At 39.1% G+C, this 27,080-nt stretch overlaps 1 protein-coding gene across 2 annotated transcripts in view; it reads right to left on the bottom strand.

The window, feature by feature from the left end:
• Positions 1-27,080, bottom strand: part of CLHC1 (clathrin heavy chain linker domain containing 1) — a 1,972,328-nt gene that overhangs the window by 1,712,060 nt on the left and 233,188 nt on the right. For both annotated transcript variants that reach the window (XM_044055182.1, XR_006362617.1), the window contains exon 2: positions 25,370-25,599. In XM_044055182.1, coding sequence (XP_043911117.1) covers positions 25,370-25,579 — 210 coding nt within the window. In that variant the 5' untranslated portion in view covers positions 25,580-25,599. The remainder of the gene's footprint in view (positions 1-25,369; positions 25,600-27,080) is intronic.

Below are 27,080 nucleotides of genomic sequence, written 5' to 3'. Positions count from 1 at the left end.
AATTGGTTCTCCAGTTATTTATCAAACAGACACCAAGCCGTAATATGGAAAAAGGCCACTTCCTCTTTCCTTACTACCCCACTGGAGTTCCCCAAGGATCTATTCTTGGTCCTATCCTCTTTAATATATTTATAAATGACTTCCACAAATCCATCCCACTTGCAAACATCACCCAATATGCAGACGATTCTACAATTATCTGCTCTGCCACCTCCCCTCTCTTCTCCAAAACTGACTCAGGAAGCTTTCTCAATTACTGAGCATTGGATGAAAATAAATCACTTGGCACTCAACACCTCCAAAACAAAACTAATGGTATTTACCCCCTCCAAATCTACTTCTTTTGACACAAACTCTTTCTCAATTACCAGCCAAAACAACTCACCCTTGGAACTGGTATCTGAAACCAAGCTACTAGGTGTTCTAATTGACAATCAACTTAAATTCAACTCCCATCTACAACTAAATATTAAGAAAACACATCAAAACTAGGTATGCTCTACCATCAAAATCAGTATCTTACTAGTTCCTCCAAAACCACTCTCGCTTCCTCCTTTCTCATTCCCTCTCTTCTCTACGGTGCTCCATTACTGACTAATCTTCAGTCCTCTCTAAAAGCCAGCTTTCCTCCTGTTATAACAAAATTGCCAAATTAAGCTAATAGCCATAGGTCCTCCACCCACCACTGTTCCTCTCTCCAAAACTAAATTGGCTCGAACTACCTAATCATCTTAACTATATACAGCTGACTTTAGCTCATAAGCTTATTTTCAACCCTCTCTTTGTCCCTCTCTGTCTTCTGCCTTCAAAATGCACCTTCCAAATAGAGTCTTAAGGTCCAACAATCAAAACCTACTAGAAGTCCATAAACCATCTCACCCCCAGGTAAACACTTATTATCCTCTAACCTTTCCGCCTCTGGAACTCACTCCCACCATCCATCCGTACCACCTCTAATCACTACCTATTCAAAAATCTCTTCATTCACATCTTAGGTCCCAATGGGATTGTTCTTGCTCCCACCCTCATAAATATATGTCATCCTACCTCCTGTATGCATTGAGGCTCAACTTTACCTAACAAAGCTTGTTTCCTTCTGAATAATTACACTGTAATGTAATGTTGTGCTCCTTCTCCAACACAACTCTGCTATGTTATCACCTTATTGTCTCAGCTCACGTACATCACATTAATATTCATTTATTGTATTTTGAATACTTCTTGACTTTTGAACTAAATGTTTTACCCACTACTTGTATAATTTAATAATAGTTAGCTATCTTGTGTATGTAACTCAGTTTTTATGTGCTGGAGCTTTTCTCCCCAGGACTCCATTGAAAACGGGTTCTTTTGGCCCAATGGACTATCCTGGTAAACCAACTGCAAATAAATAAATAAATAAATAAATAAAATGAACTCTGAGTATCCACTGCATGGCTGATTTAGAGTACAAAACACCTTCAAAGCTCACTGTACACAAGCTACAGGAATTCACTCTACCCACACCACTATAAGCCAATTAGTATTTGCCAACCAATTAATATGTGGTGTGGATATCCCACCACTGATAAACAATTAATATGTGATGCCCCTGCCCTGGCCCAGCAATCAAGGAGCCTCAATCCTCACTACTAACACCAGTGAGGGGCGTCTCATATAGGAGGAAAGGATAGCAAATACTCACAGTAAAGTGCAATTTCCCTTAAGAGCACACAGAGATCACAGTCAGTCCGGGGCTGGTCGCTCCCTTGCTCTCCAGGTCCCCAGTAAGCCTCCCCACTGGCACAGCTATAGGGTCCAGATCTCAGCCAGCTGGGCAAGCTAAAACCTCCAGCACCCTCTCTGTCCAACCAGTGCTTCATGTCCCTGCCCCAGTAGCCGACACACACACACTTTGAGAAGAATTTATACAACCACACAGACACTCCTGGGGAAGGCTGGCACAGGCTCTCCAGCTGTGCCCCTTTTACCCAGACTATACGGTAGAAATCACTGCCACCACCCAGCTAATAGTTATCAGCTACTCAAAGGCCCTTAAAGGGTGCCCAATTATTACTGTGCAATATTATTATCCAAACAGTAAGTGCGACTGAACAGAAAGGCTTATTTGGAGTGACTTGGACAGTAATCACTATATACATGCAATGTACTCTAGAGCTGAAATTAACTCTACACAAAACAGCCACAGTTGAAAGGGTTTAAAAATATTAAATAATAAAAACACAAGATAATACTTCTTACTACACAGTGCTAGTCAAGAGTTCAGAGATCACAGAGAAATACTTAAAATAATTCAGTAGTACAGTTCTGACATCACAGAAAAAAAACATTAGTCTAATCTTACTAGTTCCTAGATATTTCTAAGAGAAAACACAAATCTAAGATAAACTTACATATAGAGCAAGGGCAGTGCTGAGTTGGATGGTCAAGACAAAAATGCTTAATGCTCTTTGATTCTCTCTGTTTTTAAAATCACATTCTTGGTTCACATTACATCATTCTTCACACATCCCTGGGTTCCCAGGCTAACAGAAACTATATTTACATTCTTCACCTCTGGGCAGAAACCAGAGAAATAAAGGACATTTATGCATGCAAATTCTGCCCATTAACTCTGGCTTTAAAACAATAGCAAGAATGCCTTCACCTAAACAGGCCGGTGCCGACTTTAAAGATCAAAGATAATCATAAAATGCTTGACTTAGCTTCCTTACAGCAGAGTGCACTGTTGCTACATTTTTGCAGTTCCACAGCTAACACTATTTTTACCATTTAAGACACAAGCCTGTGGTTTACATTAATATTTTAAGATGACAGGATTATCTCTAAAATTCTATCTGGCTAGGCTGGCAGCCTTCACCTATCTTCACCCAATCTTCACAGGGTCCTCCCACTATTACTTTATGTACACCTAACAAGCAAACTCAGTCATTCAACAAAACAGTTATTCACTAATTCCACTCTTTTAATTACAATTATCTTAAGAGAGGAAAAAAACAATTTTTTCCACAAATCAATTTTCCCAACCTAGTCTAGCATGTCTGCACAGCCCGAATAGTTAGGTGTCTGAATCTCTGACTATTCCATACAAAATGAAATTCACAAAATAACTTTCTGTGCTTGGCCCTTGTAATTTCACACTGCCCTGTAGCAATACCAAAGTTCAGAATCCAAGTCATGGCACCAACTGATAAAGTACAAATGTTTCAGTAACACATGCATGAGTGCCTTCAACATATCTATGATATGATCCCAGTTATTCTCATTAGGGGTAATATATAATTATTGACCATGAGATGGGGAGAGCCAGTCTTATTACCAAATGGGATATGCTATTTCAACACAAAAGGGAAACTGGCTAGGCTTAAAATGGCCCTCAAGGGCAGCTAGATCAGTACTTATCTATGTACCTATGAACCTACAGATCTAGATGTGCAGGTCCATACTTATCAACAGCACTACTGCTTTTAGGCTTCAGTCACCTGAAATTTTCTCAGGCTACCAGTCCTCCCCCCTTTATCCCTAATACTCTCCAAATCTGTCCATTGCTATGGACTCCCTGTTTGGTGGATGGACAGAGGAGCTCTGCTCAGCTAGCGCCTTTTTAGTGACTGCCACCACAACAAAGGCATCAACAGGGACATCTGTACTCCAATGTGTTCTGTCTGTTGTGGGAACTAGAAATGTATCCAGGTGTTTGGGGACGGGCTCAACAGTGTCCGCTTCTTTCCAAGCCCAGCGCAAAACTAGGTCAATAAGTTCATCCACTGGGGGGGGGGGGGCGCCAAGATGTAGATGGGCCTGCTCTGAAAGCCTCCAGAAACACAGACTCCTCAGAAGGAGAGTGGGAAGACCAGCCACCCTTCTGTTTAAGGATTTCCAGGATATCTGCAAAGAAGAGGTCATCAGGTGGAGATCCAGAGGATCCTTCTCCCTCATGAAAGTCGGTGTCTTTAGTGAGAGACTCCACTGGGGAGTCTATGTGCCTCCCCTTGCATATCTTCTTTTGCAGTACCACCTCTGAGGGGTGTTCATGGGAGATGTCGGTAAAATGGGGAAAACCCTCTGGGGAATTAATACAGCAGATCCTCAGGGTAGGCTGACTTACAGGAGCAGGAATGATGGGTTCAGCACTCAGACCTGATGAGGGGTGAGGGGTAGGATCTGAGATATGACAGGATGGATCTCTATGCAAAGAGAAGGCCCTTTCTATGACCTGGAAGGCTGACAGACCCAGGGAAACCTCTTCCTCCTCCTTTGAGCCAAGGCAGCCCAGGACAAGAGGTTGGGGGCCAACCCTGGATCTGCAACCTCCAGAGAGAATTGGACTCGAGCTGTCAAGAGCAGAGGCACCAAGGAGAAGGGATGGATCTGACAACATTGGAGCTTAACCCAACTCCTGGACCCGGCACCAACTTCTCAGATCCAAGATCTGCTCTGATCCAACGGTATCACAGCAGGGCTGGTCAAGGAAACCAGTGGAGTCAAGGAAGGAGGTTTCCTCAAATCCAAGATTAATTCTGTCAGGTATCTTGGATCCTGGAACTCCCAGACCACTGGTTGTACTACAGAAGGAGACTGACTAGGCTGAGCAGGTGGACTCTTGGATCTGATAGGGGATGGAGCTGGTAAGACCCCCAACTGGATCTGAACCCTGAGAAATTTCCACATTATCCTGTCCATATTGGTCTCTGTCAAGCTCCTAGAGGATCTGGATGAAGCTGAGTAAGCAGGCCTGGAATGTTTGGGTGGTGTTTGGAACAGCCAGGATGGCAGAGCTGGGGAAACTGGTTTTATCACAAATGCTGGAGATCGGCTCTTAACCATTAGATCCAAGGGTCTGGGATGGTAATGGAAAACTGTCCAAGGTGATCATCCCCATCAGAGATGAAGAGTCTTGTGAATCTGCATGAGGAGTGACATCCTTTGGATCCTAAGGAGTCAAATCCGATGTCTTTTTAAGCTTCCTGGCTGGCTCCGACAAAGCCCTCAGTGACAGAGTGAGGGCCCATTTCTTAGACTCTCTGGAGCCTTGAGCTTTTGTGGGGGTTTTAGCCCCAAGAGAGGAAGAAGCCAGAAGCAGGCCCTTCAGAATCAACTTGTTGCATTGGTCTGAAAGGGCTCTGGGACTGAACGAAGCACAGATATCACACTAGGATTTTAAATGCTCTGGCCCCAAGCAATAGTCGCACTTCTTGTGTGCATCTGAATTGGGAATCTTGTGCCCACAAGAAGTGCATCTTTTAAAACCAGTGGGTTTTCAGACACAATTACCACAGAAAACAGCCAAATGCTAGTTGCAAGAACTATAGTTCTGAGTGAACCAAGATAAAACAGTAAAATACAGAACCACGACCTATATAACACAGAAGTCTTTTTTTTTAAATCTTTAACAATAACAAAATATTTTTTTAATCTCTAACAATAACAATAACAAGGCTATAAGAAGTGCAAAAAGGCACTAAAGGTAGAAGCAACAGAATGAAAGAGGAAAATGAACCCTACCACCTGCGAATACTGAAGGTGAAGCAGGAGAAGAAAGGAGCAGTTATAAGAATTAAAACAGTAATATTATAACAGTAATATTAAGGTAAATAGCAAGAAAAATTAATTCTCACAAACATGAGACTCAGAACCACATCCTTTTGCAATTGCAGCAAACAAGATCTAAGGAGTTGGGGATGGAATAGGGCATTGTGGGTAGAGGGAGGAGCTCAAGACTCTGATCTTAAGTCTTATGAATGCAGCTGAGTTGGATTAGAGGGTCGAATCCATAACCCCTTCAATGAGGAAGAATGAAAAGGACATCAGATCTTATTTAATTTCTCTGGGGTTATAATAGCTAAAGAACTGTGTTCATTAAATTTGTTATATGAAGATAGCCTGATTTATACACGTCTTTAAACAACCAACAATATAGGTTGCACAAGTACCACAATAAACCAAACTACAACACGGGAGGAAAATTCAGATTGCATACTTTTCCAGCTTTCATCCTATAACATGAAAAAGGATTTATCAGACAAAGGACTCAGGAAAAAAAAGCACAATTAACTACAATGAACTGATGTAAACAGCCAGTACAATTCAATAATAAAACAACATTCTTGCTAATAAAACTTTTAAGTGAGCTAGTACAAATTACCTTAACCTTCTAGATTCTGAAACAGGCTTAATGGCTACTAATTTGTTAAGATCATGAGGGACATTGCCAGTCAATTTCAAGTGCCAAAAAATTCTTCTGAATCCAATTTTAGTACTAAATCACCATCCCACTCACTTTAAAATGCTATTTCTAATACAAGAAATATTCATTTATTCGTTCAAATATGTGTGTGTGTGTGTGTGTATCTATCTATATACATATATATATATATATATATATATATAGAGAGAGAGAGAGAGAGATAGCTATACTGTTAAATGGATAGGTGGGCTGGTGCACTGATGCACTGACCTTTTCAGTTATAACCCAAGCTTCAGGTGCAGTTACAAATTTGTTTAAATATTAATACAACCTGGTAACAAAACCAAATCTTTACACAATAAAATTTGCATTACATGAGTACACTAGAAATTATATTTGGGTATGAAAACTAGAGCAGGAATAGGTTCATGGGTATTTACTAGGCTAATGACCACAAGGGCCTTTTTAAACCTAACCATACATTCAAAATCTCTGACAAGTTCTGATACCCTTGATAAGTGTATGCATGGGCCTAGGAGATGAACCATTTACAGGTTACCTCTGTCCATTAGAGACACAGGTGCCAAACCAGGGATGAATCTGGTTTCCCATCCAATTGTCAAAGTTGCACTTGAATTGGGTTAGAGAGGAACTCTGTTTCACATGGATGGGGAGCCTGTTCCACAGATGGGGTAGTCTCTGGGATACATACTCATCTCTCCAGCAGGTCCTATTTATATCACAAGCAAGGTTTAAGTCTTTAGAACAGGTAATTCTGGTTCTGTTTGTTTTGTGGATATCCAGGAGGTCCATCAGAGTGGGGTCTAACAATGTCCTGCATGCCAGGCATAGATCTCCCCTCAAAAGCCTGTAAGAGACAGAATACAGAGATAGAGCCCTGAGGTGGTCTGGTTAGGTACATACCAAAGTGGGCATTGTACTCAATGATAGGTCTGATGAATGCCGAATACAGTGGAACAATAAGTTCCTTGGAGTTAAATGCCATACCTTTGTTTATAAGTTGCGCAACATATAATGATTTCATCGCCACTGTAGACACATGATGATTAAAAGCTACATTACTATCTATGTGTGTCCCTTAGTCCCTCACTACTGGGTCAACTCTAAGGGGTGTGTTGTCACTATGATAGTTACTAGGGATGGATGACATCCCAAAGGATACTATTATGCATTTCTTGGCATTTAGTTTTAGTTCATGGCTCTGACACCAGTTGTTTGTCTGTGTCAGCCCCACCTGGAGAACATTTCTGTCAGTGTGAGATTCAATGACAGCTCCTAGTTTGTGATCATCTGCAAATTTATTCAGCCAGAGACCACTGACATTGGCCTTGACTTCTGAGAAGTAAATGTCAAAAAGCAGCAGTCCAAGGATTGATCCTTGAGGGACTTCACTTGTGATTGGCCTCTCTATAGAGGTGGACTCCCCAATTCTAACTTCCTGGGTCCTGTCTGTGAGCCATTTGGCTATCCACTGGGTGACATACAGGTTTGTACCTAACCACTTGAGTTAGTCAACAATACCCGAGTGGGGTATTGTGTCAAATGCCTTGGCCAGATCAAGGTAGGCAGTGTGAATGACTTTGCCCTCATCCATTGCTTTGGTGACCTTTTTGAAGAAGTCCACCAGGTTAAGTAGGCATGATCTGCCTTGGCAAAACCAAACTGGGTTGGGTCCAGTGTCTGGAGCTTTACTATATCTCTGTTGATCATCTGCATGACAATTCTTTCCATGGCTTTACATGTAAAACTAGTGAGACTTATGGGTCTGTAGTCTCCAGGGTCTGTAGATGGCCCACCTTTGTGCAGGGGGAGGATTGTTGCCTTTCTCCATTCATGAGGCATGAAGCCTGTTTGGAGGCTACAGTTAAATAGTAATTCCAGAGTCCCTGTTTCATGCTATTAAGAAGGTGTCCTGGGATATTGTCTGGGCCCATTGATGCAGTGTTCTTGGTCTTAGAGAGAGCATTAAGGACCTGACCCTAGTGATAATAGGGGGAGTTGTATTTGATGGTATTTTCCAAGGGAAGGTTGAGGGGGAGAAAGGGGTAATTTTGGAGCTGAATTTATCAGCCAGGAGGTTTGCTATATCTTCTGGCTCAGTATAGGTGGCTCCATTTACAATGAGTTCTGCATACAACTGTGTATTGCCTTTGAGGTTGCGGACATACCTAAAGAATGCTTTGTAGTTGTCCAAATTTGGCTTTGGTAGATTTTATTTGTCCTCTGAGTTGTTTGTTTAGTTTGATGAGAGTGCTTTTGTCCTGCTGGGTGCTGCACCTCCTAATTTTTGCCATGATTTTCTTCCTCCTGTTATACAGCAGACCGATTTTGTGATTCCACCAGGGTGGCTTGTTTTGTGAATTAGTTCTGTACTTTTTCCTGGTGGGTACAGCTGCCTCTCTGCAGCTATTAACATGCTTCTACAGGGTTTCTGTGAACAGTTCTGCATAGGTAGAAGTGTTCTCAGGGTTTATGAGGGCTTGAAATTTTGCCAGATTCTCACTTAATAGCAAGAGGTTAGCCTTAGAATAGTTCCTGAATATTACAGGTTTATCTGGAGGTTCATGTTTTATTTTTACTTCAAAGGGGACCATTTTGTGGTCTGACCTTACCAGAGAAGACATTATAGTAGGGGGTGTGCAGCAGTCTCCCGTATTAGTGAAGAACAGATCTAGTATGGTTGCACCCCGGTGGGTGTATTGACTATCTGGTCCAGGGAGTTTGTGTTTACAAAATCCAGGAATCTCTGTGCATGTACGTTTGGTGTCATATAGGATTCCCAGTTAATAGTGGGGTAATTAAAGTCACCCATGAATATGGTATTTGGTTGGATGGTTAGTGTTTCTAATAAGTTTAAATACATGGTATGGGTTTCCTGGGTCATAGAGGGGGACCTATAGCTTGCAAGGAAGTGGTACTGGATTTTACCTATGGTGATTTGAACATGGATCCGTTCAAGTGCATTGTCCTGTTTGACCAGCCTTGAAGTATATTTATTTTTGATATAAATAGAGACACCTTCACCTTTAGTCCATGCCTGTGAAGTAGCTGGCCTAAATGTGTGGAAGGCATTATAACCTTGCACTGCTGGTGTGCTCTCTGCAGCTTTAAATCATGTCTCAATGACCGCACAGACATCAGCATTCTCTAGGGTAAAGAGAGCTTCTAGGCAGTGGAGTTTTTTGTTTAGACTCCTAGCATTGAGCAGTAATACTTTTAGATTTTTTGGGGTTTGATTTGCTATGTCGGAAGTACTTTCAGTTTGGCATTGCCTAAAAAAGGCACTATGGGGATGACAATGTTTTAGCAAATATTTGAAAGCCTAGAAGGGAGAGGTACAGACCATCCCTTGCAAAGCAGCATGGTCTGTTAACCATCTCCTTCCATGCTGACAAAAATTGCACACCCTTAGAATAACACCAGAAACTAAGCTAATTATTAAAGTCAGTCATCTTTTGTTTGCATTGTGGCATCATCCTTGGAGAAGGTAAAATGCTGCTCAATGCTAGACTCATACCAGCCTGTGACACATATTCTGAGAGCTCCATGATGTATGTCTCTCTTCATATAGTCTAGGGAGGTACATCTCAAGTCATTTACTCCCACATGGACTATGACCGAGTCATATTGGTAATTGTGGTCCAATGACCTGAGTACATGTGTAATGTGATGGATCCTAGCCCTTGATAAGCAACTGACCATAACTTTCTCCTTACTCTGTCTGGTGAGAGGGACATCAGTGTGTCTCATGATGGAGTCTCTAATGACTAGAATGTTGGATTGTGTGGTGACTTGCCTTATGGGCTTAAAGATAGAGGCTCCATGAGATGTAGCTGTATGTGTTGATGTGGGTGTTGTTTTGAAAGAGTGCATTTGGGGCTGCTGAGGGTATTTGTTACATGTACTTTGTCTAGGAGGTCTTTGTGGTTTAGGAAGGTTACATGCAAGTGCCTCAGCATATGCGTGTCTATATGTCTGCTTTGAATTTTGCGTGATGCGTGCAGTGTGTGTACTACTGACAACCTTACTGACATTAGGAGTACTTTTATGTGAGAGCTTTGTCTCCAGTGGCACTGTGTACACACATCTCTCACATACAGTATCAGTTTGTTTGAGAATTAACTGGTTGTCAGTAAACATGAGGCAATTTCTACATTGTCTCAAGATGCCCATATCCACCAAGCCAGTAATGGAGACAGTAGGAAAGTTCATATCCATGGCAACAGACCCTTTTTAATGATTAGACAGTTGGAGTGAGAATATCAATCACTGTCAGGAGTATCCAATTTGCAACTATGTGGACAGTGCTTGTCACTGCAAACTAGTTGTCCTGTATGCAACTAGGTATTGGAGAAATTTCAATTGTGCTTTTACCAGAAACATGTCACTCAAGGTGTCTGAGTCTGTACAGAGTATTGCCAAATACTTGAGGGGAAACTAATACATAGACCTAGAAAATTTTAGGATGAGTATTTAGGCAGATATTCTGAAGTTAGAAACAAATCAAGCAGTGCTTACTGAAAACAGAGAATTAGCTTGTCAAGAATAATGAAAAGAGGGCAGTCACATGAATGGCTACTGCCTGGCTACTATTAATGCTGGTCTCACCATAGGTTCACTCTGTTCGGATACAGTACTCCTTTGCTTCTTCTCTCACCAGAACCAAAATGTTAGCACCAATCCCAAGAAGAGAAGCAGGCCACAGCCTGTTTAGTGATCCACAGTCTTGTCCCAGATGATGCAAGGCTTGTAGCCTATCTCTGGTAGATGCCTTGAATAGCAACCAGACCAAACAGGTACATTAAGCACAGACACTTACTCTCCAACCTGAAACAGTCAGGAATCAATGCACATAGGTTCATAGGTAGGTACTAGGCTATTATCCCTAGGGCCTATATAAGCCTAGCCAAAAAGGTACCCTGGCTTTCGCCACCCAAGAAAATTATTTTCCTGTGCCCCTGTCGAGCAGAGCCACAGAAGTGATCCCTGGGGTGAATTTCCTATTACCCATCCAATCATCAAGATTCTTCTTGAAGACTGCTAACGAGGAGCTCTGTTTGACATAGATAGGTAGTCTGTTCTAGAGTATGGGAAGTCTCTGGGACAGGAATTTATCCCTCCAGCATGTTCTGTTTATTGTGGTGACAAGGTTTAGATCCCTAGAGCGTGTAGCTTGGAGAGATTGGGATTTCTTTAAGTGGCACATGTCCAACAGTTCTGGGTTTGACATAGCTTTGTATGTTAGGCAGAGATCGCCTCTAAGTAGGCGATATCCGACGGAGTAAAGCTGGAGTTTTTTGAGACTGTCTGCATAGGGCATCTGTTTGAGGCCAGTAATCCTCTTTGTGAGGTATTTCTGTGGCCTTTCCAGTTGTTCATAGGTTCATAGATTAGTACTAAGCTAACTGCCCTTGCGAGCCATTTTAAGCTTAGCCAATTATCCCTTGTGAGACTCAAACCCCGCACCTTGTGTGTGTAAGGCAAACACCTTAACCATTAGGCCACCCTCCCAACCCCGTTGTTGTAGATGTGAAATCACTCCCCTTCAACTATTTGCTCCTTCTCTCACCAGGATCAGAATATAAGTACAGATTCCAAACTGTCACCTATAAAGCAGTTATTAGGCTTTCTAGTGATCAGTAGTCTCCAGGAAATAACGTTCCTGTACTACTTCTCTCACCAGGACAAAGCAGAAGCACTAATCCCAAGATGACTACTGAGAGGCATAATGTGGGCTCTCCAATAACTGGTGGTCTTGCAATAGATGCTTAAAGGTAAGATGAAAAAAAATGGTTTATCCTAAACACTGCAGTGTGCACTAAGCAGTTACATATGAAAGTAGGTAACTTAAGTTTTAGTTGTCCATAAAGTTAAGTTTTAGTTGAGAGCCACTGTTTTTAAAAGCGCAAGATAGAAAGGGGGTGGGCACTTTTGTATTCTAGTACTACAGAATACAGTAGGATCACCAATAAATTTAAATAGTTGAAGGGGAGTGATTTCACAAAATGATAGTCTTGTGCTTACTCACACCAGCCAGTGAAAGGAGAGATGGAACGAGATGGTCGAATTAACATAAGGGGTAGGCACCTAGAAAGGCAGTGGCGTTTAAGAACACAACAATAACAGGGTGGGAGGGTGGGAAAAAATTCTGTCTGACTCACAAGAGACAGAGCTATGGTCTCTTTTCAAGTTTATAATATGCAGTTAAAAGCAGACTACAAGTAAAACACAGTGTAAAGAAAACAAATCACAGTATACAAAATGAAAAAGGCAATAATACAAAATACAAGAAATAAAAAGCAAACTAACATTTCCCTCATAGCAAGCTGTAGCAGAGTCTGGGTGAGCCTTTCCATGCTTGACAGTAAGCTGAGAATGCAGAATTTTTAACTACTACCCTAAATAATGCAGAGGGGAATGTTCCATACAAAATATAAAATATATGCATTACATTTCAAGAAAAGTATATGTTAACCTGTACTTGCTGTCATAAGGTGAATTTCAAGCCATTGTCAAAGCAAGGTCATTTATTTTCATTAGTGAAAAACTGAATCAGACCCTTCGTTTTTTTTTCTTTTTTCTTTTGGTTCCCTTGACCTCATTTTACCAGCCCAGCTCCAGAGTGCCCCACATCCACTCCAGGTCTACCAGCTAATCTCATACCGCCGGACTTATTCCAGTATTGCTGAGGCCAGTTGTGGATCCTAAGGTCATCCTGGGAGCTCAGTCATCTTTATATCTGCCCAGGTGCTTTCTTTTATATGCCCTACCTATTCCTTTCCCCACCCTCTGTACTCTTCAATTATGTCTGAAGACAATTCTCCTCTTTGTACCACACCTCCCCTTGGAAGAGTCATTGACATATGCCCTCCCACCCAGGACAGGCATGGGCATACCCATCCCTTCCTGCCACTCCATCAGTCATCCAAGCCACTGATCAAACCGGAGTTGCCTGAGCCATAGTCAGGGTTTTATCCATGTATGAAAAATGTAGCATTGAATCAGAGCCTTCTTGAACAACTGCCTATATGGAGCAATGCAAGCTTGTTTCCTCTTGACAGAAAAATAATGAACAGATATTCTGCGTTGTCATTTCCTCCCTGTTTTTCTAATACAAAAAGCAGACTATGCATCAAGCTTGCTACGTATCTTACTTTCCTTGTATTCCATGTGTATTTACTTTTATTTATTTATTCTTTGTTGACCAGATTAGTCCCACTAGGCTAGTAGCCTCTTTTCAGAAGAGACCCAAAGTAGTATTTATGCTACTAGGGAAATTTTGGCCAGGGCATTGGAGAACTTCCCCTATTCTTTTCAATACGTGCCATGGGACCTTTTAGATGTTATCATCAACTCATGCAGATGGGGCTTCGGTTTAACACCTCATCCAAAGGACATCAAACTCAGTAGTACAGCACTCCCCTTATGTTGCACTGCAATGTCAGCAATCAACCTACCTGGTATGGGAATAGAATTTACAAGTGTGCGACCTATTGCGCCACTGTCAATACTAAATTTATCCTTCTAAACTACCACAAATTTGGCCTGTTCTAAGACCCAGATATTAAGGATTTTTGTCATATAATTACATGACTTAGAACATAAAATTACTATAAGTAACTTAAGGCTTTACTGTTTCCATTAATTTCACTTTGTGATTCCTTCCTTTGTCAAATAAGGACTCGAAGGAATTCTTTCTTTCATCACAAACATGAGGGGGTGTCCTACACACTTAGAAATAACTTGATTACTTGATCATTTTCAGTTGCTACAGGTAATGTTTTTGATGCTGCCAGCACCAACGCTAAACTCCACCCCTATTCTAGACATTTAATCAAACATTACATAAAATCATTTGTGCATAATATCTGTTCACATATTAAAGGCTTGTATTTCTTTTCTCTTTCTCAAATGACCACATCTATAAAAATTCAAATTTGAATCTGGATACACATTTGTATAAACATAGCATGCAATTCCTTCATATTCATAACAAATTCATAATCATTACAAGTCAGTCTATTCACGTTAAAGATGCAACTGCTAACTATATTTAATTCCATATATTTAGGATATCCACTTTTGTAATGTAATGAAGTACTGCTGTAACAATTTATTAAAACTTGGGCGGCACAGTGGTGCAGTGGTTAACATTGTCACCTCACAGCAAGAGGTTCTCTGGTTCGATTCTCGGCTGGAGTGCCTTCTGTGTGGAGTTTGCATGTTCTCCCTGTGTTCGCGTGGGTTTCCTCCGGGTACTCCGGTTTCCTCCCACATTCCAAAGACATGCATCTGGAGCATTTCTCCCCGGGCCTCCGCTGAAAACAGGCTCTGTGGAACCTAGTCGGACTTTCCTGGTCAACAAATGATAAATAAATAAAATAAAATAAAAACAATCTGGCTCCAAATTTCTGAACCTCATCTTCCTTAAAAATCTCATATAAAAAATTGTATGCTAGTGCTGAAACTATTGATCATAAAATATAAATACTGTGTATTACTATTTATATAATTAGTAAGTTCCTGTGATATGTCAATACTACATTGACCACAGCATGAAATGTCATTAGTAAAAGGCAAACAAAAAACTAAGTTTAATTTAAAGAAGCAAGCATAAACTTATAAACTTATTTGTCTTCCACACCTGCCATAAACAGATTTGCAAAGGTTTGAGCCATTTCAATTCCCACAATTACCACAGCAGTGTTCTTAAAAACAGGTTCTTGGAAACATAAAATAATTATTCTCTATAGCCAAGGTTAACAAATGTTCCTCCACCTTAATTATTTCTCTGGTCAGACAATTACTTTTAACAGAAAACTGCATGGCAGTAAAAATACATTGTTGCTGAAGAATCACAGTATACAAAGAGTTTACATCATGTATCACCATAACTCATTCTGAATATATTTTTAGAAATCTCAACTTACTAATGAAGTCAAATGAATCCTTAACATAAGATGGTATCGATTGTAACTATGGATGGCACTTTTTTCTACCACCATCACAACTGGCTTGTCTTTTGAAGTTCTAGCTTTTATAATTGATCTAAATTGTGGCTTTTAACAATCAATATGCATTTTTGGTATTCTAAACATTTTTTGAAAACCAATTAAGAATACAAAGATGAAATATTTGATCAGTAATAATCTCATTCAGTAATGAATCATTCACTATAATCATCAATTATTTTATATGTCACTCCAGCTTCTGATTTAGTCACATGAATACATAAAGCCATCATCCACTTCTAACATTTGCAACATACAGGAATCATGTGCATCAGAATCCATAATCTGAACAGCACCCTCCTGTTTTTATTTACATAAACCTTTTCAATACATATTCATTAACATACCTAATGTCTGTTTCTCCTGTAAATCTAAATTAAAAAAAATTTTTAGATGGAGCTGCTAAAGTATTACTATTTCTTTCTCATTCACACCTTCAAATATTTCAATAACTGAATGTAATGCAGGATTATACATACTTGACTTTCTCAAAGTTCCATGACTAATCATGTGTTGACCAACACTGCCATCATTCATTAAATAATTCATAAGTAACTGTCTCATAAGCATTGTTAATGAAGGAACAGTTTTGACTAGGCATATAAACAAAACCATGTTTCAGTATATTAAGTCCTGCCTCAGCTAACTCTTTTTGTAACATACTGATTACCATAAACTCATTTCTGGTGTTTAAAATTAGTTCCTTCTCCCCCCATTGGTTAACAGGTTTTGTCTTAAAACTCTGCAACACAGTCATAACTGTACTGTACAGTTTTTATCCTAGGCATCTGCCTGTGTTGATGTAGGTTATTCATTTCTGTTGTTCCATTCTGTGCCTTCTACCATACTGCCTTCTTTCAATATAACTTTTCTGACCTCTGTGTACTGATGCCACTAACTGTTTCTTCTTGGACTGATAGTCGACAGACTTTGGACTTGTTGGAAACTCCTGCTGAATTTGGCTGTCAGTTTGAATGATCTTCTCAGAGGCAGAATATTCTTCTAAAAAATTATCATCTGCATGGGATGGTTCACATTCCAATTAATCTTTTGCACTGCTAATTCAGACTGGATTGTTTACATCTCAGAAGTCAAAGATATACAATCTGCCCTGTTCATAGTCTTTTTGGTCATGATTTTTTTTTCATCTTCCTAGACTTTAATTTCATGGGACATAGCATCAGAAAATATCTTATTAATTCTAGTGAAGCATCACTAGTGTTGGGGTTCTAGTGATTTTGAAAACTAAAGTCTCAGTTTCCTCCTATAATGTTATGTTGAATAATAAAGTATATTTAATCTAATGTTTTTAAACAGTTCCTTCAGTTTGTGAAAATGACATCTTTCTCATTAATACCTTAAGGGAAATTTACATAACCTTAGACTCCCAGAAGGTCTTGTATACAAAAGCTTTCTTCTCCGACTGTTTGAACATGGCTTCCACATTTACTACAGTGAAGTCATTATTCAATAATTGAAACTGAAACTTTGTTGTTGTTGTTTGTTTGCTGTAGAAAGGCATTTAAAGCAGACCTTTCCATATCTGACTGAATGTTCTTCAAAAAGCTTGTGAATCTGGTATAGAACACAGCATTATCTGAAGAGATAAAATAAGCTGGCAGGTCTGAAGACACTATGTATATGCCAAATGTAAAGAAGGATAATAGAACATACTGTCATTATTTTCACATGGTCTAACTTCCAGAAAAAAAAAATCCACACAGAAATATTTGCAGGTCTTCTGCTATTGAAGGGGAGCTAGAGGTATTGTGTGTCATATATAGCTTAGATGTTGTTGAATGTGTTTAAATAGTATTTGTGATATTAGTTAGTAAATTATTTTAAGTTATGTGTTGTCCTATTACAGAACCTTATCTAAGATGTGGTTTGCATGGGTTATGCCAGGAAGTACTTGGGAAGGAATCACGGTTTAGTTTAGTATAGTTTAGCGTAATAATTACTAGAATCAAAAATAAAAGTCTCACAGAAAAAGAAGAATGGATGGCTGATCCAGATATGATAGGTAATACATTTTGCTTTAAAGTTGTAAATATAGTTGTGCTCCAAGGATTTCCATATCTGAATGTTATAATCTATCATTATAGTGCACCTTTACAAAGTTGTAGCTGAATATAGAGACATGAAAACAATGTTATATTTACTCCTTTTTTCTTAGTTAAACATGCCTTTTGTATTTTATGTTATGTCATTTGAAGGGAACACCTTTGAAAAATATGATTTTTTTCATCTTTTTTACAACATTCCTAGTCAAATAGCTCTGACACTTCAAAACAGTGTTAAGCTAGCCAGTGACCTGGTATTAAGAAGAATTAAATGAAGGCTATAACAAAAGCTGGGCTTTTGGAGGAAAATGAGAGGGTTGATATATCAGTTAAAAGGTTATGACATTTAGAAAAATGTCCAGTCTGTTATGATCCACAAGGCTGACACTGTTGTCTTATACTTAGTTGAAATGGTTTGCCGAAACCAGTTTTAATATTAAATACTTATGCACCTGTATTAGGAAGTCTGATTTAATCTTCTTCTTCTTTCGGCTTTTTCCCGGTTAGGGGTCACCACAGCAGATCATCTGTCTGCTCATGATTGGCAGTGGAGTTTTACGGTGTTGAGTTGCCAGCCCAGTGCCCAACCTTCCACAGAAGGCACACACATGCACACACTCACACCTAGGGCCAATTTAGAGTGTCCAATCCACCTACTGCATGTCTTTGTGATGTGGGAGGAAACCAGAGGAAACCCACGCGACCACAGGGAGGACATGCAGACTCTGCACAGAAGGCACCCCAGCTGAGAATTGAACTGGAGAACCTCTTGCTGTGAGGCAGCAACGCTAACCGCTGCACCACCGTGGCCACCCCAGGAAGTCTGATTTAATAATGAGTTTAATGTTTAATACAATTATTTTGAAGTTTAGCAGACATTACTTTTTATCTCTGCTGATAGGAACATGGACATTGATCAAATACAAGATAAAAATGTAACTTCTCATCCTAGATATACTTAAAAATCTAATGTTAGTGATGATTTAATGGAAACATTTGGCTTGACAGACCCATTTAACTATTTATTTCATTGTAAAAGAGAATTTACTTGCATTTCTCATCTCATAATCATGGCTCTGCATTAATTTCTACTCATTAGCTACAACCTTTATCCCTTTGGTAAAAAATGTGTTTTTTTCTTTAAACACTGTTTGCTCCTACTACCTGTTGACCATCAGCCTCTTCTGGGTCAATCAGGCCACTCATTCCCCATCATTGGAACCAAGATCATCTGAAAGACATTGTCATTTAGACAGACATTAGGGGTGTGTCAAGGGATTTCTATTTGGCTCCACATTTCCACAGTGTCTACATTGCTTGTGAAGCAGAAGGGGGACATGCAGTGTACTGTCTGCACTTATCATTCCACAGTTCCACAAGGGACATTGCCAGCAAACAGCCCCACCTCTTCCCCTCAAGTATGGGAAGTGGTTTACCAGGACACCACTGGAGAAATTTCATTTCTCTGTGCGCTCCCCAAGTGGTTGCTCACTCCCCCTCCCCCAGGAGATGTGAGCAGGCCATGTCCCTTCACTCTTTGCTGTCCCTGCCCAGTTCCTTTGGTGTCAGAGCTGCAGTAAGGGTTTCATCCCTTTTGCACCACAGAGACAGATGTGGTTTTTGATAACAGATATTTTCAGACCATTCAGCAATAACTCTAATGCTAGCTTTTAATAAAAATAAGACTCATTTTCAATGAGAATAAATCTAAGTATAATACAGTTAAATGGAGTTCACATGCATTTGGAAGAACAATGAAACTGCTTAAGTAATACTAATATTAAACTTGATATAGAAGGGCATTGCTAACAGTCAAAGATATGTTTAATTAACTAACACAACTTCTCATTACAAATAGCTTAATAATAAATCATAATTGAATTTATAAATTAAAGGTTTAAATAAAAAAAAAAACAGTAAGTAATAAAATTATAATAATTCCAGGCAAAATTAACTGGAAGCCAAATCTTTAGTATCAAAATTAGAATGGTCACAAGCTCTATCTTCCTGCCTATTTAAGATAGACCAACTAAGCAAAGTAATTTATTTCTCAAAGAAAAGCTGAAGATAGAGAATGCATTAAAACTTAAGGCATTTTAAAGGTTTTCAAATGATAGATTCTGCAACCTTGATAAGTTAAAATCAATGCTTCTAATTTTAGTAAAATTCCTGCTAGTTTTCCAGACCACTTTAATTTTTTTGTAGATGGTAACTATGGATGAAATATATGACATAATAATGAGTCTAAAGCAAAACAAATATCTCATGCAAGACTGCTATACTTTTATATTTTATAAAATGCTTGCAGGAAAAATCTCCAAAGTATTATAGAGAATATTCAAGGCTATTCAAGAGAAACGTATTTCAGATCATTTCATTAATCAAATGCAGCTGTCATTCAGACACTTATCTGACCCACACAGAAAATGATCATCCTATTACCTTAATGAATCTTGATAAGTTTTTAGTGTATGGGCACACAATCTAAAATCTAGAATCACTGTTAATAGCAACCTACTACAAGCATATGTAAATATTTGCTTTTGCAACTGATACAGCAAAAGCTTTTTCCAGAGTAAGTGACAAGTTCTTTTTTATACTATATCTTCATTTAGACCAGCTACTACACAGACAAGTATTAAAGGTGGAGGTATCTCATTTTACGTCAAAAATAAATATGCCTCAAGGCTGGTCAAACAGGACAATGCATTTGAGCTTCTCCATGTTCAAATCACTATAGGCAACATCCCATACCACTTCCTTGCAAGCTATCGGGCCCCTCTATGACCAAGGAAACCCATAATAAATATTTCAACTTATTGGAAACACTTACCATCCAACCCAATATCATATTCACTTTAATTATTCTACTATTAATTGGGAATCATATATGACATAAAACATACAGGCACAGAGATTCCTGGATTTTGTAAATATAAACTCCCTGGATCAGATTGCCAATATACCAACCAGGGGTGCAAACATACTGGATCTGGTCCTCACTAATATGAGAGAATGCTGCACACTCCCTAGTGTAATGTCTATTCTGGTGAGGTCGATCACAAATTGATTTCTTTTAAAGTAAAAATAAAACCTGGAACCCCAGATAACCCTGTAATATTCAGGAACTACTTTAAGACTAACTTCCTAGAAAAAATTCAAGTTCCCATAAACCCCGAGAGCACTGCTGCCTGTGTGAAACGGTTCACAGAAATGCTATACAAACATGTTAATAGCTGCATAGAGGCAGTTGTACCCAGCAGGAAGAAGTACAGAACTAACTCAAAAAACAAGCCACCCTGGTGGAATCACAACATCAACAGGTTGTATAACAGAAGGACAAAAATCATGGTAAAAATTAAGAGGTGCAGCACCCAGCAGGATAAAAGCGCTCTCAAACTAAACAAAACATTTAAAGTACAAATAAAGTCTACCAAAGATAAATTTGTGGTAAATTTGGTCTCACAGGCCAAGGACAACCACAAAGCATTCTTTAGCTATGTCCACAACCTCAAAGGCAATACACAACTGTGTGCAGACCTCATTGTTAATGAAGCCACTTATACTGAGCCAGAAGATATAGCAAACATACTGGCTGACAAATTAATCTCAAACTTTCCCTCTCTCTCTCCCTCTCAACCTTCCCTCAGGAAACAGCATCAAATGTAACTCCCCCTGCTATTACTAGGGAACAGATCCTTCATGCTTTGTCTAAGGCCAACAACACTGATTGCATCAATGGGCCCAGACAATATCCCAGGATGCCTTCTAAACAGCATGAAACATCACCTATCAGGCCCTCTGGAATTGTTATTTAAATGTAGCCTCCAAACAGGCTTCATGCCTCATGAATGCAGAATAGCAATGGTCATCCCTTTGCTCAAAGGTGGGCCATCTACAGACCCAGGAAACTACAGACCCATAAGACTCACTGGTCTCATATGCAAAGCCATGTAAAAAATTATCATGGAAATGATCAATAATATAGGAAACCTGCAGACTGAATCCAACTCAGTTTGGTTTCATCAAGGGCAGGTCATGCCTACTCAACCTGGTGGACTTCTTTGAGAAGGTCACCAAAGTAATGGATGAGGGCAAAATGGTTCACACTGCCTACTTTGACCTTGCCAAGGAACTTGACACTACCTCATCCGGCCATCGTTGACAAACTCAAGAGGTTAGGTGTAAACCTTTATGTCACACAGTGGATAGCCAGTTGGCTCAAGACAGGACCCAGGAAGTTAGAATTGGGGAGTCCACCTCTACAAAGAGGCCAGTCACAAGTGGACTCCATCAGGGATCAGTCCTGGGATTGCTCCTTTTTGGCATTTACTTCTCTGAAGTCAAGGCTAATGTCAACAGCCTCTGGCTGCCTAAATTTGCAGATGATTGCAAATTAGGAGCAGTCACAGAATCCCCCACCCAACAAATGTTCTCCAGGAAGGGCTGACACAGACAAATAAATGGTGTCAGTGCCATGGACTAAATATAAATACCAAGAAAAGCACAACGGTATCCTTCAGGAAGTTATCCACCCCTGGTAACTAACATATTGACAACACACCCCTAAGAGTTGAACCATTATAATAATAATACAATAATTTAATTGCTGGAACCTGTGTTTTGAGAGACTGCCTTCCGGACTATCTGCAAATATACAGAGCCGAGTATATTTTTTTGGTTTTAGAGTTTGTACTGTTAGTTGCTGCTTAGATCTCTGTTGAAACTGTTTTGTCCCACCCACCCTCCCTATTTTTGCTTTGTAGTTTAAATTTGGTGGCTTTTGCAGTTGCCCGCCCCACTGTAAATTTGATCTGGGACACTCCCCCAGTCCCATCTCTTTACCACATTCTAACTAGTAAACTCTTTCTGCACTTGCTTTTAGTCCTTTTTAATTTAATTGCATGTTTTAAACTGTGTTTGGTCTAATACTGCTGCATACTCAAGTGTGCTAGCTTGCACTGCATGTGAATTGTTTTTACTACTGTTTTTGCTACTTTTCTGTAAAAATAAAAAACTGTAAGCATGTTTCCTACCGTTCCTGTAACTAGTGTTCCAGATACAACTAAAAGGGATGACAGATGAAGTTCAGCATGTATTTAAGGATTTGTGAGATTTTTTTTGAAGAAAATAACATCTGATCTGTATGATGACAAAGTGATAATTACGACAATAATGGCAATAGACGTTAAAGTACTTTTTTCTGTGATTCCACACAGAAAAGCTTTAGAATGGCTTTAATGTTTATGTCAATGAATGTAGTTATTTAGACAACATGAAGATTAATATTTTAAGGTAATGTATGAAATATTTTTATTTACTCCAAAGTATTCTTCTTTCACCAAAAGACAGAGGTAGCAATAGGGGCAGCATGTACCCCATGTTTGTGAATATTGTAATGATGGAATTGGAAATATATATTTTAAATTGTAGTTTTAAAATGCATGGAATTTATATGGATGCTTTCTGGATGATATTTGTATTTTTGTATAGATACCAAGGAAATATTGGACGATTTGTTTAAATACATTAATAATATTACAGATTTTCTTAAATGCACCATGGTAGCATCCAATGAAAGATGGTGTTATTTGGATGATAAGATTACAAAGGATTTGGTGAATAAAAATTTATTTCTAACATTTTTAGAAAACTGACATATTCTAATTCTCTACTCCAATTGACAGTTGCCAGCACGGTTTCAAAAAAATAAAGCCTTGGTTAAGGACAGCTGGTTAGATTAGCTCACATGATATCACAACAGGATAGGTTTTTAGTGGAGAGTCAAAAAAGTTAAGAGAAATGCTAAGTACAAGGGGGTGTCAGGAATGTTTTATGGAAGGAATTTTCACAGACATACTAAAAAAGGGATAAAAGGGATATATGCCCCATTGTTGAGGGGGAAAATTATGTTGGACGAAAAAACATGGGCTTGAGTAGGGGTAAAGATTTTAGTAAAGCCATGGTATTTACATGCAACTCTGATGTTTATGACATAAAACAACATTATTATTAAGAATTGGCATGTTTATTAACGTAAATAAGTATCAATTTAAATTAACAGGTGAATTATTTATAGAAAAGACTCTGACTTTTAAATATTTAATGGAAAAAACTAAGATGGAGGATATCATTTATATGGGAACATATGGGACATATAAATATGGAACCTGTAAACCATGTGTATTTATTTAGGAAGAAGACAGTATTGTTATTGAAGGGTATGGAATTGTTAAAAGTAAGAATTACAACCACTATGGGAGAGAAGGAATGATTTATATAGCATAATTTCAAATGTGCTAAATTACTATATTCAGAAGGCAAAGGGCATTGAGAGAGAATTTATGAACACATTTATGATATAAACAGGAGACAAGAATACAATGCTCTATACAAAAATGTGGAGGAGGCACCTGAGTATGCTTTTTTATTTTCTGTGTAGGAAAAAGTTAAACAAGATCCAAGGGGAGGACCATGAAAAGTGTTGTTAGAAATTAAATAACTGCAATGGCAATTGAAAATTAAAGCAGTTAAAGCACCTAGATTGAATGGAAGTGTTTTCATTAATCTTCTTCTTCTTTCAGCTTTTTCCCGGTTAGGGGTCGCCACAGCGGATCACATGTCCACTCATGATTGGCAGTGGAGTTTTACGCTGTCGAGTTGCCAGCCCGGCGCCCAACCTTCCACAGAAGGCACACACATGCACACACTCACACCTAGGGCCAATTTAGAGTGTCCAATCCACCTACAGCATGTCTTTGGGATGTGGGAGGAAACCGGAGCACACGGAGGAAACCCACACAACCACAGGGAGAACATGCAGACTCTGCACAGAAGGCACCCCAGCCGAGAATCGAACCGGAGAACCTCTTGCTGTGAGGCGGCAACGCTAACCGCTGCACCACCGTGGCCGCCCAAGTGTTTTCATTAATAATATAGTAAAAATACAATCTCTTTGTTTTAATTTAGTGATAAATTTAGTTATGCAACCTAAATTTGGTTATCATGAACATCACTCACAATGTTTTTTTTTAACTGATGGATTTAAAATGTGCATGTTTTATGTTGTTATTACAGTATTACATTTTTGTATTGGTGGACTATTTATTCATGGGTAATATCTAGAGGTGTAATGGAGCAAAGCTTTTATCTAGTTCATTTTTAAGATTTATTTTGTATGCAATGATGGAAGGGTGGAACTGGTAGGTTGTGAACATGTGAATTGACTGGAAGTTTTAAAAAGAATGAACCTAAGGATTGTATTGTTCTGATGAAGTCCCAGATATAATAGGGGATGAAAGCCTTTAATATTTTACTGCTAATAAAGTGTTGAAATCTTTGAGCACAGTGATTGGTTATTTTGGTTCATAAATCTATTCCTAAATCACTCCTTTAGATATGTTATGATAAATACTGTCCTTCTCCAAACACTCTGTTTATTTTTTTCCCTTAGGTGATTCTTGCCCTTCTGCCTGCCAATGATCAAGCCTTCTACTCAGTGCTGAGGTAACAGATGTCAATGGATGAGCCATCAGTCAGTCAGCTAGGAGGGTGTTTTGTGCTCCTAGTGGCATCACAGAGATAAAAGCATTTGGAAGGTTTAACCCCACTCTCTCAGCAGGGGGAGCTGCTAACCATGTCATTGCTGTGGCCCACAATGTCCTCTCCTTGTGAGTATATGCTTCTGCACTTTCCCATCCCTCTGAGTCACTGCTCCATGTCAGAGGGATAATGGTAGTATGTGGCCAGCTCCATGCTAACCTTCCCTCAAGATGGGCCTATATATACTCCCTGCCAGCGACATCAAGCACCTATGCCCCTAGCTGAAGTCAGGTTATCTGGGCCATAGTAAGAGTTTTATCCCCCTAGGCCACCATCATTGGCTAAAAAAATATACCTTTATTATGTGTTATGATTTACATTTATATTGTTCTATTATTTGGAAATGGTTTAATGCTCAGACATTTAAAAAAAGAATACCCATTTTGCACCACTTGTGAGGACACAACAGGCACTTATTATGAGGAGTGTTTTTAATCAGACTTGATATACAACAGATTAATAATTACAGTGAAAAATATAAATACCTTATCAAATGCATGTTTGTAAACTATGTATCGCTGCTCATCAGGTCCTTTATCTGGGCAGTCTGTCTTCTGGAGTTCAGTCTTTATTTGTTCAGAAATGTTGTTAATAAAATCTTTTTTACTTTCACTAATGATCGAAGGGAGGACTGAAGATCTCCAGGATAATGAACTGAAGTGACAGCTCTGGTTGTCATCTGTTGACAATTCCATTGTGTTCAAAGCATCACGATCTGTAATTAAAAAAAACAGCTGTAATGTACTTAGTCTTTCTCACAAAATAACTGTAAGCACTGTTTAGCATTTTTAGAGTCATACCATAAAAATGTACATAGCTTTACTAAAAGCAGCAACTATGTCTAGTCCAAATAATTCTCAATCAATGCCATTTAATGAGACAACAAATGGAAAGCAAATAATGATTAATTGATGTATATGTGTTTGTTAAGGCATTCCTAACTATAGTATTTCTTTCTAATGTTTACGCTATCTGACAAACATCATTATTTCTCTCCTTTTTTCATCCTTTTCCATTACTGCTAACATTCCTGTATGCTTATCCCATACATTTGTTAGTTGTGGCACTGTCTTTGATGCTGTAGACTTTCAGAAGAGACATAAAAGGGTTCATGCAACAGTGGGACACTTCATCTGCTATTAGCCTAGAAATCACCTGTAAGCAAAAGAGCTTTTACAAGCCTAGCCAATAATACCCAAGATATGCCAGTATTATATCTTAATTCCCCATACATGGGATAGGGTAGTATCAGAGTAGTGGGTCTTTGGGTGCTGGAGCCCTGAGTCATTTTACAGACTGCCTCTGTCCATAAGGGACATGGGCAGTACCCTAGAAGTGAATATATGGTTCCCCATCCATTTATTCAAATTATTTTTGAAGAGAGTGAGGAACACGCTTTGTTTTACGAAGTTGGGACGTTTGTTCCATAGATGTGGTTTCAGCAAGTTCTGTTAGACTCAGAAATAAGGTTCAGATCCATGGAATGTGTTACCCTTGTATAATTTTTCTTGTAAACATGTTTCATTTTCATTAGAGCTAGATCAGCGAATGCCTTGTATGTCGAGTATAAGTCCCCTCTCAGTACACAATATGAGATGGAGTAAAGGGATAGGGCCATTAGTCCGCATAAGACATTTGTCCTACACTTTATATTTTTTAGTGAGAAACCTCTGAGGCCATTCCATTTGGTGCAAGTCCCTGGTTAGGTACATGCAGAAGGGAGTATTGTTCTCAATTATGGGCCTGATGAGGACCAAGTACAATGGCACTGTGACCCTTTGATCTTGATGCCATGCCTTTACTTATAAGCTGAGACACATGGAAGGCTTTCCTCACCCCTGTAGCTACCTGGTGGTCAATGTTTAGGTTACTAAAACACCTAGCTGTGTTCCTGGGTCCCTCACCACTGGGTCTACTTTTATGGGTGTGCTATTAATTAATATTATAATTTGCAAGGATTTATGATTTACTGAAGGTTATGATTATGCATTTTTTAGCATTTAGTCTCAGACCATGGCTTTAGTACCAGTCATTTTTAGGCCTGTTTGTAGGATGTCGACATCATTTGGGGATTCAATGATTGCTCCCAGCTTGCAGTCGTCAACAAACTTGGTGAGCCAGAGACCCCCAACATTGGCCTTTACTTCAGAGAAGTATATATTAAACAGGAGGGGTCTCAAGAATGAGCCCTTTGGG

The sequence above is a fragment of the Protopterus annectens genome, chromosome 1.part2, assembly GCF_019279795.1.
Source record: "Protopterus annectens isolate FY-2018-M chromosome 1.part2, PAN1.0, whole genome shotgun sequence".
Classification (NCBI taxonomy): domain Eukaryota; kingdom Metazoa; phylum Chordata; order Ceratodontiformes; family Protopteridae; genus Protopterus; species Protopterus annectens.
The sequence above is the reverse complement of the archived record's forward strand: the minus strand, read 5'-3'. Positions and strand labels throughout refer to the sequence as shown.